The sequence below is a fragment of the Anabrus simplex genome, chromosome 5 (assembly GCF_040414725.1).
Source record: "Anabrus simplex isolate iqAnaSimp1 chromosome 5, ASM4041472v1, whole genome shotgun sequence".
Taxonomy (NCBI): domain Eukaryota; kingdom Metazoa; phylum Arthropoda; class Insecta; order Orthoptera; family Tettigoniidae; genus Anabrus; species Anabrus simplex.
Window position 1 is genome coordinate 312,664,721 of NC_090269.1, and position 18,328 is coordinate 312,683,048.

The 18,328-nt window shown below is 41.1% G+C and overlaps 1 protein-coding gene across 4 annotated transcripts in view; it reads left to right on the plus strand.

The window, feature by feature from the left end:
- The window catches only part of LOC136874030 (15-hydroxyprostaglandin dehydrogenase [NAD(+)]), a 111,804-nt gene that overhangs the window by 79,128 nt on the left and 14,348 nt on the right, over positions 1–18,328 (plus strand). For all 4 annotated transcript variants that reach the window (XM_068227639.1, XM_067147515.2, XM_067147516.2 and 1 more), the window contains one exon: positions 10,852–10,958. In XM_068227639.1, coding sequence (XP_068083740.1) covers positions 10,852–10,958 — 107 coding nt within the window. The remainder of the gene's footprint in view (positions 1–10,851; positions 10,959–18,328) is intronic.

Below are 18,328 nucleotides of genomic sequence, written 5' to 3' on the forward strand. Positions count from 1 at the left end.
CCAACTCAATACGCTGCAGAAATGGTGTAACATCTGACATACCAATGTGAAACACGTAGCAATTGTTCAAGTGACCTCCCTGGACTACTCTGCAGGCTTCACTTCTCCGTACCCGGCGAGTTGGCCATGCGGTTAGGAGCGCACAGCTGTGAGCTCGCATCAGGGAGATTGGGGCTTCGAACCCCAATGTCGGCAGCCCTGAAGATGGTCTTCCGTGGTTTCCCAAGTTCACACCAGGCATTGCGGGGGTTGAACCTTAATTAAGGCCACGACCACTTTCTTACCATTCCTAGGCCTTTCTTGTCCGATTGTCGCCATAAGACCTCTCTGTGTTGGTGCGACGTAAAGCAACTAACAAAAGAAAATCACTTCTCCGAATCCAGTCTTCCGTAATATCGATTGGAGATCTGGCGGGCCAATTGATGGGTCCATGTCGTCCTATTCGCCATAGACCAAAGGACTGATCCAAATGATCACGCAGTAAGCGGCTTATATCAGGTGGTGGACCATCGTGTAAAAACCACATGTTTCGGCGTAGTCGAAACGGAGTGTCCTCTGAAAGCTCTAATAACGTACCTATGAAGAACTCCAGGTAAGATACCCCTATGAACTGTGCAGGTAAGATGATGATAATAATGTCATTGGCTTTACGTCCCACTAACTACTTTTCACGGTTTTCGGGGACGCGGATTTGCAGGAATTTAGTACGATAGGAGTTCTTCACGTACCAGTAAATCTACTGATACAAGGCTGACGTATTTGAGCACCTTGTCAAGACTGGACTCAGAAGGCCAGTGCCTCAACCATCTGAGCCACTCAGCCCGGCAAGATGATTGGTGCAGCACTGCGTAAAGTGCTGGCCTTCTGAACCCAACTTGGGAGGCTTGGTCTTGGCTCAGTCCGGTGGTATTTGAAGGAGCTCAAATACGTCAGTCTCGTGTCTGTAGATTTATTTGCATTAAAAAATACTGCGATAAAAAATTCTGGCATTTCAGCGTCTCCGAAAACCGTGAAAATTAGTTAGTGGAACGTAAAGATATTATTATTATTATTATTATTATTATTAGTAGTAGTAGTAGTAGTAATAGTAGTAGTAATTTTTTTGCTAGGGGCTTTACGTCGCACCGACACAGATAGGTCTTATGGCGACGATGGGATAGGAAAGGCCTAGGAGTTGGAAGGAAGCGGCCGTGGCCTTAATTAAGGTACAGCCCCAGCATTTGCCTGGTGTGAAAATGGGAAACCACGGAAAACAATCTTCAGGGCTGCCGATAGTGGGATTCGAACCTACTATCTCCCGGATGCAAGCTCACAGCCGCGCGCCTCTACGCGCATGGCCAACTCGCCCGGTAGTAGTAAAATTATTTTTACGGAAGTTCTAATTAAACGGGTCCATTACAGTCATCTTTTTACCTATCGGTACTTACTGTTCAGTAATAAGCCTTCCGTCCGCCTCTGTGGTGCAGTGGTTAGTGTGATTAGCTGCCACCCCCGAAGCTCGGGTTCGATTTCCAGCTCTGACAAGAAATTTGAAAAGTGGTACGAGAGCTGGAACGGGGTCCACTTAGCCTCGGGAGGTCAAATGAGTAGAGGTGGTCCGATTCCCACCTCAGCCATCCTGAAAGTTGTTTCCCGTAGTTCCCCCCTTCTCCAGGCAAATGCCGGGATGGTACCTAACTTAAAGCCACGGCCGCTTCCTTCCCTCTTCCTTGTCTATCCTTTCCAATCTTCCCAAACCCCCGCAAGGCCCCTGTTCAGCATAGCAGAGAAGGGTGCCTGGGTGAAGTACTGGTCATTCTCCCCAGTTGTATCCCCGATCCAATGTCTCACGCTCCAGGACACTACCCTTGAGGCGGTAGAGGTGGGATCCCTTGCTGAGTCCCATGAAAAACCAACCCTTGAGGGTAAACAGATTAGGAAAAAGAAGAATAAGCCTTCTATTAGAAATGCCCGGCGGCAATTCCACAGTAGGTCTTTTTCCTTCGAGCAATGTTCACGATGGATGCAACTACGGTTTTTGAAATTTGTCTCATTAATAACAATTTCACTGAATACTTATAGCCTTTTCTTTCAGTGTCCACCGTCCTTTCAATGACCTAAAAAGTTTATGAATAAGCATAGACAACCCGCATTGTCTATTGTCAGAAATTCATCGTAGACTGTCGCAATAACAGCACAGAAATGTTGCGCCCATATTTCATTTACTTATTAACCATTTCCTTTCATTTTGTCAGCTTGGATCACTGAGTAATGCCATTGACGTCTTAAAAATCGCACACAAATACACAACACTTGATTCGCACGTATGTGCTTGTACGGATCTTCGACGTCACTGTAAGGATTCTGTGTACTTTTCACACAGAGTACCCTACACCGGTTTTCGAGTACAGCAAGTGACCTGGCACGTGAGTCATCCTCTTCTACTTGCCAAGCCTTTAGAGGAAGTGCACAACAACATGTGTTGGCCTGCGATAAGAAACAGGTTCAACAAGCCCTATACTCGGCTACTGTACTTCCGCTACGCGTGGACAGAATGACATCACCGGCGTATCCTGCTACGGCCGTTCAAAACACATTAGGTCCTGAAATATTTGGCTCAGTTATGGGCAAACTAATAGGACAAGGTAAAAATTACATAGCATATATTATGAGATGTATTTTGCTTAGCCGACTAGCTTAATATCTGCACGTATACACCTAACACCCTGTATAAGGGTAAGGGTAGTAGGAACAGTTTGAACAAGTATAGAGGAATATCTCTGTTAGACTCCTTAAGTAAAATATACACTGGGGTGTTGGCGAACAGGTTAAGTAAGTGGGCTGAAAAAATGAAATATTGACAGATTTCCAAGGGGGATTTAGGAAAAAGAAAAGAACAGTGGATAATATAATGATAGTAAAGACTGTTTTAGAAAAGTATAAGAGCCTGGGTAGAAGTACAGTTTATGTGGCAGCAATAGATTTTGAAAAAGCGTTTGATAAGGTGAATAGAGAGGCTCTATTAGAGAAATTAGGCAGGCTGGGGGTTTCGGAAAAGAAGTTGAGGGCAGTGGAGGGAATATATAGGGTTGTCAGATTTTGTGTAAAATTGGGAGACGAGAGACTGAGTAGACCCTTAGAATCCAAGGTGGGTTTAAAGCAAGGGTGCAAGTTATCGCCAATATTGCTAATTTTATTTATTAACGATATTTTGGAGGGACACGGGGCAAGCAATTGGGCCGTGCCGGTAATTAATGGCCTGCAGGTACCGGGACTGATATTTGCTGATGATGTGATATTGATGAATCTAACTTCAGGGGGGATGCAGAGAGCGTTAAATGCAGTGTCGCTGTTTGCGAGGAAATGGGGATTGAGGATTAATGGGAATAAATATAAAATATTAGTAGCCAAGGTAAACAAATGAAGGAAGAAAGATAGAAGGGAAATGGGTCCTGCAGGGAGAAAGGTTGGAACTAGTAAGGAAGTTGGAATATTTAGGAGTTATTATTAACAGTAAAGGAACCTGGAACGATCAGATTAGTAGGGTGAAAAACAGAGGATTAGCAGCCCTTGCCTCAGTCAGAAACTTGCTATCTAAATACCCGGATATTAGTTATAAAACCCTGAGGCTAGTGTTAAGATCGGTGATTTTCGGGAGGGTATTGTATGGCGCAGAAGTTTGGGGGTTGGATGAGAAAAGAGGGGAATTAAGACGTATTATTAGTAGTTTCGGTAAGATAGTACTGGGTCTGCCGGGGTGCACAGCAAATGCAGGGGCGGAATTAATGTGTGGGGAGGATTTGGAATCGGAGGGTGTGAAAAGAATAGTTAGATACTGGATGATTTTAAAAAGACAGGAAGGTGGGAGGGTTTTACAGGCAGCGTATGAACAGCAACGTAAGAGCATGTATAAGGGCGGATGGCTAGAAAAAATTAAGTGTTATTTGGAGTTGATAGGATTAGGGCATCTATGGGGGGAGATTTGGACGAAGACAGAAGTTAGAGGGACGAGGATGCTTGTGAGGAGGATTAGAGGCATTCATAGGCAGAAATTATTGGGGGAAAGTAGACTGAGAAATTCGCTGAATGTTTTTACTAAAACAGAGGTAGCAGGGATAAATATTAGATACGTTGACAAGTCAAAAAGGTATGGGATGATGTGGTGGTTTATGGGATTGCATAGGAATAAAGGATGGTTACAAGGGAGGGACAGGACAATGTGTATACTTTGCGGGGCAGTGAATGACGATTTTCACTTATTAAGTGACTGTGAAGAAACGAATAAGATAAGAAATAGATTACTGAGTGCCGAGCATCGGAAACTATTGGGAAGAGGGGATGAGCAGTCTATTTTAAGATGGATTATAAAGCAGTGGGAAAGCGGGGGCGAGTTGAACAGGTATTTATGTGCGGTAAAAAAGTCCTGTGAGAGCAGAATGAAAGAGGGAGAGTTAGAGAGTGGACAAGGGGGTACGTGTTTGGAATAGTGATGTATGTCTATGGGAAGCGTGTTTAATAATCGGATGATATGCAATGGATGGAGATAGTATGATAAAATTAATGGGAAGGGGAGCATTGTGTTGAGTACATAGTTAAATGGGTGGAGTTGGGTAAATGATATGTGATTTCATAAAGATAGGGACTTTTCGTTTGTGATATGGCTGGTTGGAATGTAATTGCTGACTGTCGTTGTTTTGGTATTGATCGGAAGTAGGTCAGGGAACAATGTATGTGACGCAAGTTGCTGAGCGCATAAGGACACGTGATGAGTTTGCTGGAACCATGAGTCGGTGACTGCTACAGCTAACTGTTATTATTTATTCCTATTATTATTATTATTATTATTATTATTATTATTATTATATTTTATTTAAATATTATTATTATTAATATTATTAATAATAGTATTATTGTTATTACTATTATTATTATTACTATAATTATTTATATTATTTTCAATAGACTTATTGCTTTTTGAACATGTATTGGGGCTGGAAGCCTGTTTGTTCATAAATAAATACGATATGATATTTTCACACCAGGCAAATGCTGGGACTGTACCTTAATTAAGGTCACGACCGCTTCCTTCCCACTCCTAGACCTTTTCTATCACATCGTCGCCATAAGACCTATCTATGTCGGTGCGACGTAAAACAAATTGTAAAAAATAATATACATTCTTTATTGAAACACAAAGGAAAAATTATCGCCCGAATAGGCATTATTTTTTACTGTATCCACTAAAAGATTTTGTTCTTTTGTGGCACGTCGTTAGTACACATACACATTTTTAACTCGGGCTGTGGAATGTTCGAATTGAATATGTCTTATGGTGGAAACCATGAATGGCGAGTCTCGTTATTATATATCTTTGATCTTGATACTCGTTGGTCCACATTCTGTCCATCATGGCGTCCTTAATATAAAAGTCTTGATCGATCTTTCTTATCTTTGTTTGTCTACACTCTAATAGGTGTGGAGATGGTCCTGTAGCTGGCAATAAAAATTTCATCCTAAGGTCAACTACCAGTCAAAAGTTTTCGATCACCTATCACAACTATGGAAATGTGGTTAGAACAGAGATGTTGTTTTAAATAATCTGTCATAGCCCTGTTCTGATAATAAAACAAGCATAAACATTTAAAGATGGAACGACTCTGTTGTGTATTTGACCGGTTCTCCGCATGGAGGGTCGCTGATGAGTAACCACAACAACACTGACGTGTCTTTACCCAAGACGTATCCATTCGAATAGGCCTCATTCCTTCAGCTGTCTGTGTAGCAAGCAGTTCACATTAGTTTTCAGTACACTGTTGCAGCTAGCAGTGATTTGTGTATCTGATCAGGTGCATACTATATTACCTCTAAATGGGACGGAAGCAGGAGATTGGAACTGAAAAACGTGCTGTAATTGTAGCTCTGCATCACGAAGGGTATTCTAGTAGGACAATAGCAACAAAAGTTGGCGTAGCCCAATCTACAGTGATGTATACATTGCAGCGGTTCAAGCAAACCGGTGGCAATGAAAGTGTTTCGCGATCTGGAAGACGCCGTGTAACATCATACAGGGAAGATCAGTTCATATGTGTACAGAGTAAACGTCAGAGGACTCGTACGGCACCTGAAATTCGCGAGGAAGTCAATAATATGCGAGCTGCTCCAATCTCTGTCTCAACAGTGCAACGCCGTCTTCGTGAACGAGGTTTAAAGGGGTGCATAACGGCGAAAAAACTTTATTACGGACACAAAATAAGCAACATAAAAACTGGAGCGTGCAGTAATGGTCCAAGGTGTTATTCAAGGATGAATCGAAGTTTGAAGTATTTGAGAGCCATCGTCGAATGTTTGTTCGTCGACTTCGTGGAGAACGTATGACGAGTCAGTGTGTGACACCTACAGGGAAGCATAGTGGAGGGTGCGTTATGGTGTGGGGATGTTTTTCGGATGATAAAGTCGGTGATCTAGTGCGAATTAATGGAACATTCAAGAAGGAAGTATATCACAGGATACTGATCAACTATACAGTTCCATATGGCAAGAGGCTTCTTGGTCGGGGGTTTGTTCTGCAGCAAGACAATGACCGCAAACATTCTTCTAAATTGTGTAGAGGGTATGTCAATAGAAAAGAGAAATGTGGGAACTGAAAAGTATGATTTGGCCAAGTCAGTCACCAGACTTAAATCCCATTGAACTGTTATGGGATGAACTTGACATGGAGGTCCGAAAACTGAGGTCAACTAATGTTGAAGAGCTATGGAATAATTTACAGAGCTGTTGGACTGCAATATCTACACAAACACTACTAAATCTTATTTCCAGAATGCCAAGAGTTTGTGCAGTAGTTCGGAGGGCAAAGGGTGGATACTTTGAAGAGGCTAAAATATAAACCATATTGTATTCTACTTAATGATATAGAGAGAAAATATATATTTTGTTGGTCTATTTAGTTTTTACGATGTGTTTGTACATTGAAATAAAGTATCTAGTTTTGAGCATAGGTGATCGAAAACTTTTGACTGGTAGTGTATGTAGAAGGTTTCTTTCGCTAGCTCATAAACTAATCTTGTTGGGGCCATTTTTCCAACTGTTAGGGCAAATTTTAAGAAACGCGACTTGACACTCTCTATTCTTTCGAGATCATGGTTTGTGAGCTGATCCCGTATTATTTCTATACCATATATCACAATGGGTGAAATGGACGTATGTTATAGTGTCAAACCTGTATTGAGAGATAGGGCTTTCGATTTTGGATCTTATAGATAGCTCTGATGGCTTTCACTGACCTTTCTTGTATATGATAGCTGAATGATCTCGCTGAAGTCTGGAGGGTAATACCCAGGTAATTAAATTTGTTCACAACGATTAATATTTCGTTGTACAACGTGAGGGTTTCTTTAAGAGTACGGTAGATTTTCCGCCGGTTATGTTGCGCATACCTATCTACGAAATGTCACAGTAATATTAGTCCAAAATGGAACATAATAATTCCTTTTACACAAATGAAGTAAAAAATCTGCGGTAAATTAAGAAATACCATCGTTACTAGAGAAATATGTATACGTACTTACGGGCTGTAAACAGGACTCCCTTACGTTGTATTCCGCTGCACGTGCCGTCTTTTGTTTCTTTCTTGAGGTCCACGGCTAGCAACGACGAATGGGAGGGCTAGGTCTGTGAATTCTCATTATCTTTGTCCATATGACTAGCGCAGGCAGTTCAAACAGCAAAATAGCATGATCCCTGGACCAATAAATATATCACTTAATGAATGAGTTAGGGCACAAAACGAATGAGCAACATAAGAAAACCACACCTAATTAATGCAAACAACTTCAGTGAGCAAAGATATCACACACGAAAGTATTATACAAACAAAACTCACGCGGAAGCGCTGCGACGTAGCAGAGAAAAAATAGTTGTAAGGTAGTAAAGTAGTCTATGTATCCATATCATTCTCTGAAAGTAAAATATTTCGTAGTATTTCTTAACTTACCGCAGATTTTCGACTTTATTTGTGCAAAAGCAATTATTATGTTCCATTTGTGACAAATATTACAGTGGCATTTCGTAGATAGGTATATGCTACGTAACCTTTTCCGCCTTTCCTAAATGTAATTTGAACTGTTTTTTGAAGGTTACCTTTTTAAGCGATTTTCATTTAACCATGTTTCTAGTTCTACGTTCTTTGTAATTCTAGTTCATTTTAGGACCCTAATACGATGTCATTTGCATAGAGTAATGGTGTCGTACTTGAGAATTATATTGATAATGTCTGCCGTGGCGATTTGAATAGAAGTGGACTTGAAGTATCATCCTGCAAAACTCCGTTCGTCTGTCTGATGGGACTTAATGTGGTAATGCCGTCGTCAATTTCTTTAAAGCTGTGTGCCAAGATGTGTTCCAAAAGAGTCGTTATCGGACGTAATTCATTGGACAAACTTTCGATCTTCTGTATTAGAAATTACCGATGCATCGAGTCAAATGCTTTCGTGTGATTCTCTAATTGTCAGTCATGACCTGTGATTTATCAACTATAAATTATGATTACTAAAATTTAATTTTAAAATGTATTGTTACCGTTCACGGTACTGTAGATAGCATATCGTGACACCCTGTAATAATAATATGCCGTTTCCCACGTCATTCTATGATGATTAGTCGCATAACTAGCATACTCTAGCACTACACGGGACACAAACGACGCGCTACTGCTTCGGGGGACGAAAGCCCCTCTTTGCGCGTAATGACGAAAGTGAGTCATACGCTGGCCAGCAATTAGAATGTTTCTCTCTCTTGTGGGAGTGAGTTAGAAGAGGCAAAAATCACGTGACAGCTTGTGAGCCGTACTTAATTAAGTCGGGTTAACCTAGGGAGATGTAATTCCCTAAATATTTGTTGGTGTATTCAGTGATGCCAGCCAAAAACCTTCACTTGTTTCAAAATTTTCGACGGTAAGAATAATAATATTAATCACGTGACTCCTAACGCATGCACCCAATATTCAAGAGCTCGTCATAATTAGAGAATTTTTTAGTTAATTATGACAGCAAAATTCAGTCCAATTACTTTACGTACTTACGTGATGTGGATGGGCGCAGATAATTATGAAAAGTCGTCATGAGTCTGGCGAGGCGAGCCTATGTTGAATTTTTCTAAGACCTAGTGACAAACATTGCAAAAGTGCTAGATGACGCTTTGATGATTATGATCAAACCTACGATCCTACGAGAATAAGATTCGATCAGTAAGATATAGAAGGTCAAAGCTATATTTTGATATGTAAATCAATTCCGACAAACGATTATTACCGGAGCGATATCGGACAAGTAGGCGTGGTTAACTCCCACCCTCGATTATTACCCTCTTCAGCATAAAAGAAGTTAAACTGAAGACTATCTAGCTACTATCTACTGTGTCCTCGGACCACTCAGACGTGTCGTTGTTTGCACGGCCAGCGAAGTGGTGCAACATTTTCATTTGTGGTGTAGTGCCACGTTTATAATATATACGTGGGGAAATACTGTGCAAATTGTTATTTGAGTGCATTAATTATTGACGTGCCACAGATTGTGAAGAATTGGTATATTTACGATATTCTGTACTATGGTGAAATCATCGAAGTGTTGACTGATCGTTCGTTTCTGGCAATATACGACAAACACTCACACACAGAATAGTTATTTGTCATCGTTGTAATTGAATTAACATATTAGGAAAGAGAAGAATTCCTCCAAACTTTTATTTCATTTATCTGATGCGATCTAGGGATTTAAAAACATGCATCCAGCTGCAAGAAGACCACGGGTTCGATCCCATCTGAGGGCGACGTGTATCATTATGGTTATTTTGGTATACTTCCATATACTTTTGTATATATTAAAGGGTAATTATTATGTGTGTTTAATTTTAGATAAGTGTATTATTACATATGAGATATTGTATTATCGTTAATGTGTTATCTGTAAGCTCAGCGTTGTTTCTGTATTGTATTAGTACATGGTATTATTTATAATCCAGGCGAAATAGGCCTGTGCGATTATTTACATCATTGTAAATAATAATGAGATTAGTTGACCAATCAACCAATGAGTGTTTTGACATTGTATGTGAATAGTGGAAATAATAATGAGGGAAATGCCTCTCAAATATTATGGGATTATTTGGTGCGGAATGCAAATTCTGAAAAAAACAAGTAAACATTAATTTCACCGATTTAAATCCCTCATACCTTTGATTAAAGTTAAATCTTATGGCACATTCTATATAGTTTTGTAAATGCTCTCTTCTCAGTTTAAAAAAATTTATATTTGTAAACCTTTAAAAGTATCATTCTTCTAATTTAGTAGTGACGTTGTATTCCTCTGATATTTGAAATGCCTACTTATAAATGTTTCATTTAATGCCCATTAATTCGGACGCACCATCGGCCAGTTTTGCTCTAAAGTCTAGTCGCGGTTACTGTGCAGTAGGGGTGATGAGACTTCGATTCTAGGGTTGTTCTTCGAAGATCTCATCATGCAATTTCCATTCAGTTAATGCACTTACGAATTATGATTATGATTATGCACTGAAGCCCTGGAGGGGTGCAGTATTATTAATTTAAATATTTAGTTGTTTTATTACCATTGTTTTATGTTACAGAATTAATTATTCAAAGCCGTGGAAAGTAGAAAATCTACTTGGCAGCACCTTGTCTGCAGTCTACTCACACTGATTGTTGAAGGCAGTAATTGCATCCCCTAATGTAAATTACTGATCTCATTCAAAAGCAACTTGTACAATCAAGTTGCCAAGTATTCCAATGAATACCTTTAATTGTTAGTTGTTATATGTTATTTAATTGTAGTTAATAGCATATGCTTATGTTTACAGCTGCTTTTAAAAAGACGTTTGATACTTTCAAGGGACTCGACATCGTCATCAACTGTGCTGGAATTGCTGATTTCAGTCGCTGGGAACTTGAGATTGGTATAAATTTAGTAAGTATAAACACTCTTTTTTTGATAAACCTTAATTTGACAAAGGGAAGTAAATTCGTTGTCGCAAGGATGACAGTTTTCTTGTTTATCATCCCTGAGCTCCTCTTCTCTTGCGCTAATGGTTCAGAAAAGAAGACACATTCTACTGTACAATTTGTTTATCCAACGTTCCATTACCAAGTTTACATGTGGTCGGTGGAGCAACCAGGCTCAATATAGGCTCTGTATGGAGTGTTAATGTCGGATACCCTTGCTATCACCACGTGCTAATCCAAGCGAAAAGTTAATCCGAAGGTACTGGGATTCGAACCCGAGGTCTGCGGTTACTTGCAAGCGTCTTAGGACCAATGACAAGGACATTTCTGGACACATGATCTCCTAAAGTTGATATGGGTATACTCTTCTCTGGTGTGGTACCAATAATAATCTTCCTCTTAAGCGACTGCAGCACTTTGCCAATAAACTGGATTATTAAAAGTCTTATACTTCCACAAATCTTCTCATTAAATTCCCTCAATTATCATTGTGAGCGGAAGTCTACCGTATTTTCACATAATCCTTATATTCTCTTTCATATGTTCTCGTGATTCTACAGCTTTTTATCATTATTCCAAAAAACACACACATTGTGAAAGTTCCACACTACATCGTACCAAGGGAACGTGGTAGCGTATTTGTCCGTTGGCCGCTCGCTCCGACTCGTCCAGGCTGATGGGTTGAACAGAGTTCAGCCAGCCTTGTGAGACCAAATGCGAAGCTCCCTGATATGAGAGAAGCAAGGCACCAAGTCAGCCACCTGAGTTGCATGAGCCTTGGATCCGAAATAACTAATCTCTGCTTTTCTCAGAAGTAAATTCAGCATAATGAAACAGCCCTAAGCAGAAGACCGCTATAAAATCGTGTATAAAAGTTCAACAACTTGTGCTGGATATCATTCTTTACGAGTGTGTATCTGAGTTAATGCCACTGAATGCCAACCAGTATCATATCTCTCCACTACTTGCAACCCGGCCAGGAATTGAATTGAATCCCCTTGGATAAAGCCAGGCTAAATTTGCGCCTTCTTGCAGCTCTTTACATCCCTAAAGAAGTTGGTCAGCATGTGCCTTTTCTTTAATCACATACAAGCCCTCCTGCCAATCTTAAATTTTTGGCAGTACCAGGAATCGAACCTAAGCCTCTGATGACGGTAGCCAATATCCCTAACCGTTACACTGTGAAGGTGGTCTTAAGGCTGATGAACGTTCCCTCTAGTTCAAGATAGGTCGTGAGTCCCAAAATTTAACATGGTCGTGTGGACGTAAAGCAAATAGCAAATATTGGCAAAGTCTATCCCAAACGGGGCTGGAATGTTAGTCAGCTGGAGAAAATATGTTCTGGGTTGAAAGTAAATAGACAGGCCAGATACGAGGAAGTGTCTCTTTAAATGTATACAAAGAAACAGCTGATGGAGAGCCTTGGTTCTGAAAAACACACAGTGAAATTATTTCCTACTAGGTGAAGGAATAGAATTCATCAAGAAATGTCTAATTAGAATTAAATGAGAGGATAAGTCGGTAAAGGCGGGATTCCACTGAGGCAACATTTGGGCGACACGGAGCATGCGGCTGGCAACAAATGATGCTCTTTGTAGCATGCGGCTTGTTGTCAGTCGGGCACAAAAGATGTGGTATGCTACATGTGTTGCCGGGTGTAGCATGCGTCACTTGTGGAGACTTGTCGCCAACTACAAACGTTATTCCATCAAGGCAACCAAGACAGCAGTTCCTCACTCGACTTTGACCGGCTGGTGACAGCTATACTTCCTTGTTTCGAATTTCTCAACCTATCATCTCACGAATCATCCCGGAAATGTGTATGGCGCGGAGTGATCCAAGCTGATAAGGCATGGAGCCCTTGGCAAACAAAGCACGTCGGAATTTTCAAGAGGCGAAAGCCATTAGTGATGATTTTTTCGAATACTTTGTCAGATGAAGGTCGTGTACCAGAATCTGTATGCTTAGAGGTGCGGGAAGATTTAGAAACTTCTTGTTCACTGGAATTTAATGATATTTTAAAATTTAAAATGTAGGCCTATTAGTTTTAAGCAGAATATCCTAACCCTATTTTGATTAGTTTACCCTCTTACAGTTCACATTTCTAATACAGTTATACTAGGTTAATGAAAGAAAACTCGTGGCAACTATGACAATAAGTAGACAAAAATACCATGGCACTGCAACCCTTGAAGGACCTTGGCCTAGCAAGCGACCGCTGCTCAGCCCGATGGCCTGCCGATTACGAGGTGTCGTGTGGTCAGCACGACGAATCCTCTCGGTCGTTATTCTTGGATTTCTAGACCGGGGCCGCTATCCCACCGTCAGATAGCTCCTCAATTCTAATCACGTAGGCTGAGTGGACCTCGAACCAGCCCTCAGGCCCAAGTAAAAATCCCTGCCCTGGCCGGGAATCGAGCCCGGGGCCTCCGGGTAAGAGGCAGGCACGCTACCCCTACACCACGGGGCCGGCAATAAGTAGAGATAGTGAGGAAGAAAAAGACTATGATGAAACAGTGTTGGAAGACTGCGTAATTAGAGTAGCGGCAAAGAATATCCGAATAAAAAGTAGATTAATTGTTGTGTGTTAACAGTGTAGAAAAGAGAACCATTTGTTGTTATGCTATTAAACGACGTGTTTACGAGAAATCCATAGGCATGGAAATGCCATAATATACTGATATGTAGAATTTATTATTATTATTATTATTATTATTATTATTATTATTATTATTATTATTATTATTATTATTATTGTACAATAATGTTATTGGCTTCAAGTCCCCCTAACTACTTTTACGGTTTTCTGAGTCGCCGAGGTGCCGGAATTTAGTGCAGCAGGCGTTATTTTACGTGCCAGTAAATCTACCGACACGAGGCTGACGTAGGTCTACTAGAACACATTCAGATACCACCGGACTGAGTTAGAATCGAACCTGCCAAGTTTATTATTGTTGTTGCTGTAGTTAGTACTATGATGTCATTAAATTCTATTTTAATAGTTACCTCTAATTTATTTATTTCTAGTGCAAACTATTGCCAGTACTAATAAGGATAAAACCAGGAACTGAATAATAATAATAATAATAATAATAATAATAATAATAATAATAATAATAATAATAATGATAATAATAATAATAATAATAATAATAATAATAATAATAATAATAATAATAATAATGGCTTTACGTCCCACTATCTACTTTTACGGTTTTCGAAGATGCCGAGGTGCCACAATTTAGGCCCGCAGGAATTCCTTTAAGTGCCACCGACACGAGGCTGACGTATTTGAGCACCTTCAAATGCCACCGGACTGAGCCAGGATCGAACCTGCCAAGTTGGGGTCAGAAGACCAGCGCCTCAACCGTCTGAGCCACTCAGCCCGCTGGGCATTGAATAAATCACAATTTTATTTACAAAAGTTCATAAGCAGTTAACTTATTTCATTTATTAGGGGAAAACAGTAGCATAAAATCAATTCATCTCACGTTTCTCATTGTAACCTGACGTTTGGAGCATCGATGTCAAGAAGAAAGGTAAGTAGATTATACGCGAACCACAGATTTCCTCTCAATGGAGAAGCAACACCAGTTTTCATTTTCTGAATTTTTTATGCTCTCGGTGGAAAGCTGAACGCATTTTTAAAATTTTCTTCAGTTCGTGGACACTGCAGTCATATTTTTCTGGGGGCCGTTTTGACATATGCTTTCTTTTCTACTGTTTTTATAATCACTCAACGTTACATTCCGCAATTCCGGAGCATTGTGATAATCCCCAATTAAATTCGCAGTGTTTTCAATAGCTCACTTCATCTTGTCGCACGGAAATTGTAGCACCGATCCACACACTGTTGGATCCCGGGCGACACTGTGCGACAAGCATATTTTTGAGGCATGCGGCACCAGAGAGTGTTCTACAGATGGCAACATGTCTCATGCCACACAGCCGCACGCTACATGTCGTGCCGTGTTTCTTCAATTGAAAGTCGACTGCAGCATGCTTCACTGTCGCATGCTCCATGTCGCCCAAGTGTTGCCTCAGTGGAATCCCGCCTTTAATACCCTATTAGGTTACGTAGATGATACTGTTTCTTTTTGCTAGTGGTTTTACGTCGCACCGACACAGATAGGTCTTATGGCGACGATGGGATAGGAAAGGCCTAGGAGTGAGAAGGAAGCAGCCGTGGCTTTAATTAAGGTACAGCCCCAGCATTTGCCTGGTGTGAAAATGGGAAATCGCGTTAAACCATCTTCTGGGCTGCCGACAGTGGGATTCGAACCCATTATCTCCCGGGTGCAAGCTCACAGCCGCGTGCCCCTAATCGCACGGCCAACTCGCCGGGTGATAATGTTTTAGTGAGGGATTATTCACCTACCCCAACTTGAGTGACCGGGAGGTCACATGTTCGAATCCTCTCCCATGTGGACAGGTCGGCCACGCAACCACGTTCCAGGTGGTTGTAGGATAATAGAGGAGCAATAGGGTTCCTGAATACGAGCCTATCATAGGCCGCGGAGCGGGTCACGTGACTGCGCGCGGGAAGTTAAAATTAGATGCGCGCGAAATTTGAATTCCACGTGCTTTTGCTTGCAAACAAAGCCACGTGCTCTTGTTTGTAAACAATGCCACGTGCTTTTGACAGCTGACAGCTGTCATTTTTAAACAAGTGACCATCGATAAACTCAGTGCTGCCATCTTTACGTCGCTAAACTTCGTGGTTACTACCTTAGGCACGTGGTGGCGGGCAGTTTGAAATTCCACGTGCTCTTGAGGGGTCCAACCTCACTTTAATGGCTACTTGCCCATCCCGACGCCTAAGAGAGCAAGCCTAACCTCATGGAGGGGCCTAACCTTAGTTTTACGGCTAGAAACCCTTCTCGACGTGGACAGTCGTTATCTTGGAGGGGCTTAATCTTACGGGATGTCGTTTAACGGCGAGATGACCTTCCCGACACTATCTTGAGTAGTAGAACAACGATGATTCTTCGGACGTTCTTTTAAGTAGTATGGCAATGGGGATTGACATAAGTAAGCATATGGAGGTGTCTAACTACACAGGGCCGTATTTTTACGGCAAGATGCCCTTCCTGACGCCAATTGTACAAGATGGCGGCTATACACAACTCCTTATGAGACGGCTTAATAAGTAAGCACATGGAGAAGTCTAACTACACAGGGCCGTGGTTTCACGGCAAGATGCCCTTTCCGACGCCAATTGTATAAGATGGCGGCTATACACAGCACCTTATGAGACGGCTTAGGGGCTGCATGCGCAAAATGGCGGCTGCTCTTATGAGACGGCCTAGCGGCGCTTGCGCAAGATGGCGGCTATATACGGCTTCTTATGGAGAACGATGACCACTATAGGCGATTGCGCAAGATGTCGGCTATACATAGGCTCTTATGGAGAAAAACGGTGGCCATGGGCGATTGCACAAGATGGCGGCTATACATGAACTCTTATAGAAAAAGATGACAGCAATGGGCGATCGCGCAAGATGGCGGCTATACATAGGCTCTTATGGAGAAAGATGACGGCTATGGGCGATTGTGCAAGATGACGGCTATACATAGGCTCGACTATACATAGCCTCTTGTCAGAACCCATAATGCCCTAAGAAATACATTGGATACATTTGAGTTCCTAGCAGTCGAACAAATTATCGGATAAACATGTAACTTGAAATTTCGGTTCGGAAATATACTATTTGAATCTGTTGGCATGGGTTATAAACATGTAGCTCATGCGGAAAGTGAAATTAAACTGAACGCCTAGTGCCATAAGAAGCATATTGGTTACATTTAAGCCCCTAGCATTCGAACAAATTATCCGATAAACATGTAACATGAAATTTCGATTCGGAATTAAACTATTTGAATCTGTTGGTCTGGGTTATAAGCATGTAGCTCATGCGGAAAATGAAATTAAACAGAACGCCTAGTGCTATAAAAATACATTGGTTACATTTAAGCCCCTAGCAGTCGAACAAATTATCGCATAAACATGTAACATGAAATATAGGTTCGGAAACATATTATTTCAATCTGTTGGCATAGGTTATAATCGTGTAGCTTTTGCAGGAGCGAAATTAAACAGAACGCCTATAGAGAAAGCTACCCCAGGGGCTACTGCGCAAGGTGGCGGCTATAGATAGGCTCTTTTGGACTTTTCTTCTCTGACGGAACACAGCTGCCCTCCTCCTCCTCCTACAAGGAGTAAGATTAGAGGAGGAAACTTAGAAGGGTGGGAGGGAAAGTTAAAACTCTACTAGAAAATAGGATGTGTGAATATTGAGGGACTAATGAACAAATTAGGAAATAAGAAAGTTCGAGAAGTAATAGAAAGTTTCGATGTTGTGGCACTCTTGGAGACCTGGCAAGAAACAGGGAGGGAGATCTCATGGAAGGGGTTTGTGATTAAATATAAATATAGAAGAAAGGAGTGGACTAAGGGACGCGCACCAGGAGGGATGATAGTATTAATTAGGGAAGAAATCAGTGAACTGGTGGAGGATATAGAGACAGATATGAAAGAAACCATATGGTTGAGATTGAATATGAGGGTGGTAGAAAGAAGGGAGAAGAAAATAAATCTAGCGTTCGTATATTGCCATCCTAGTAGTTCACCATATGCAAATAAGTATCTTTTTGAAGATTTATTGACGGATATTAGTATGATAAGAGAGAAGTTTGCAGGAGAAGAGGATATGTTGTTATTCGGAGACTGGAACGCTAGAATAGGGGAACAGAGCCTAGTATATAGTAGGGAGGATGGAAGGTGTATGTTGAAAAGTAGAAGTAGTGAGGATAAAATTATCAACAGCTATGGGGAGAAACTCCTAGAGATGTGCGCTGCGGGAAATTTGTATATTGTGAATGGATTGGGTGGAGGGTGACAGTACGGGGAAATTGACCTATGTTACCGAGAAGGGAGGTAGTGTGATAGATATGGTTTTAAGCTCGGAAGAAGTGTTGGAGGAGATGTAAGGATGGAAGTAGGACTGGATTGAAACACACTGTTTCCCAGTGTGGGTTATGTTGAAAAGAGGGGAAGAGACGCATATAAGGAGGGAAGTTGAAATGAAGGATAAATTAGGGAGTGGATATAACAAGTACAAATGGTCAGAGAAAGTGGGACGGGATTGGGATAGGGTAGTAAGAGAGGAATTACAATTTCTGAAATATGGTTGGGAAGGTGCGTTAGAGGAGAATAATATTGATAAAGCCTTGGAATAGATGCTACATCCAATAAAGATGATAGCACAGAAGGTAAAATGTAGAAGGAAGAAAAAGAAAGACGGTGAAGAATGGTTTAATAGAGAGTGTGAAGGA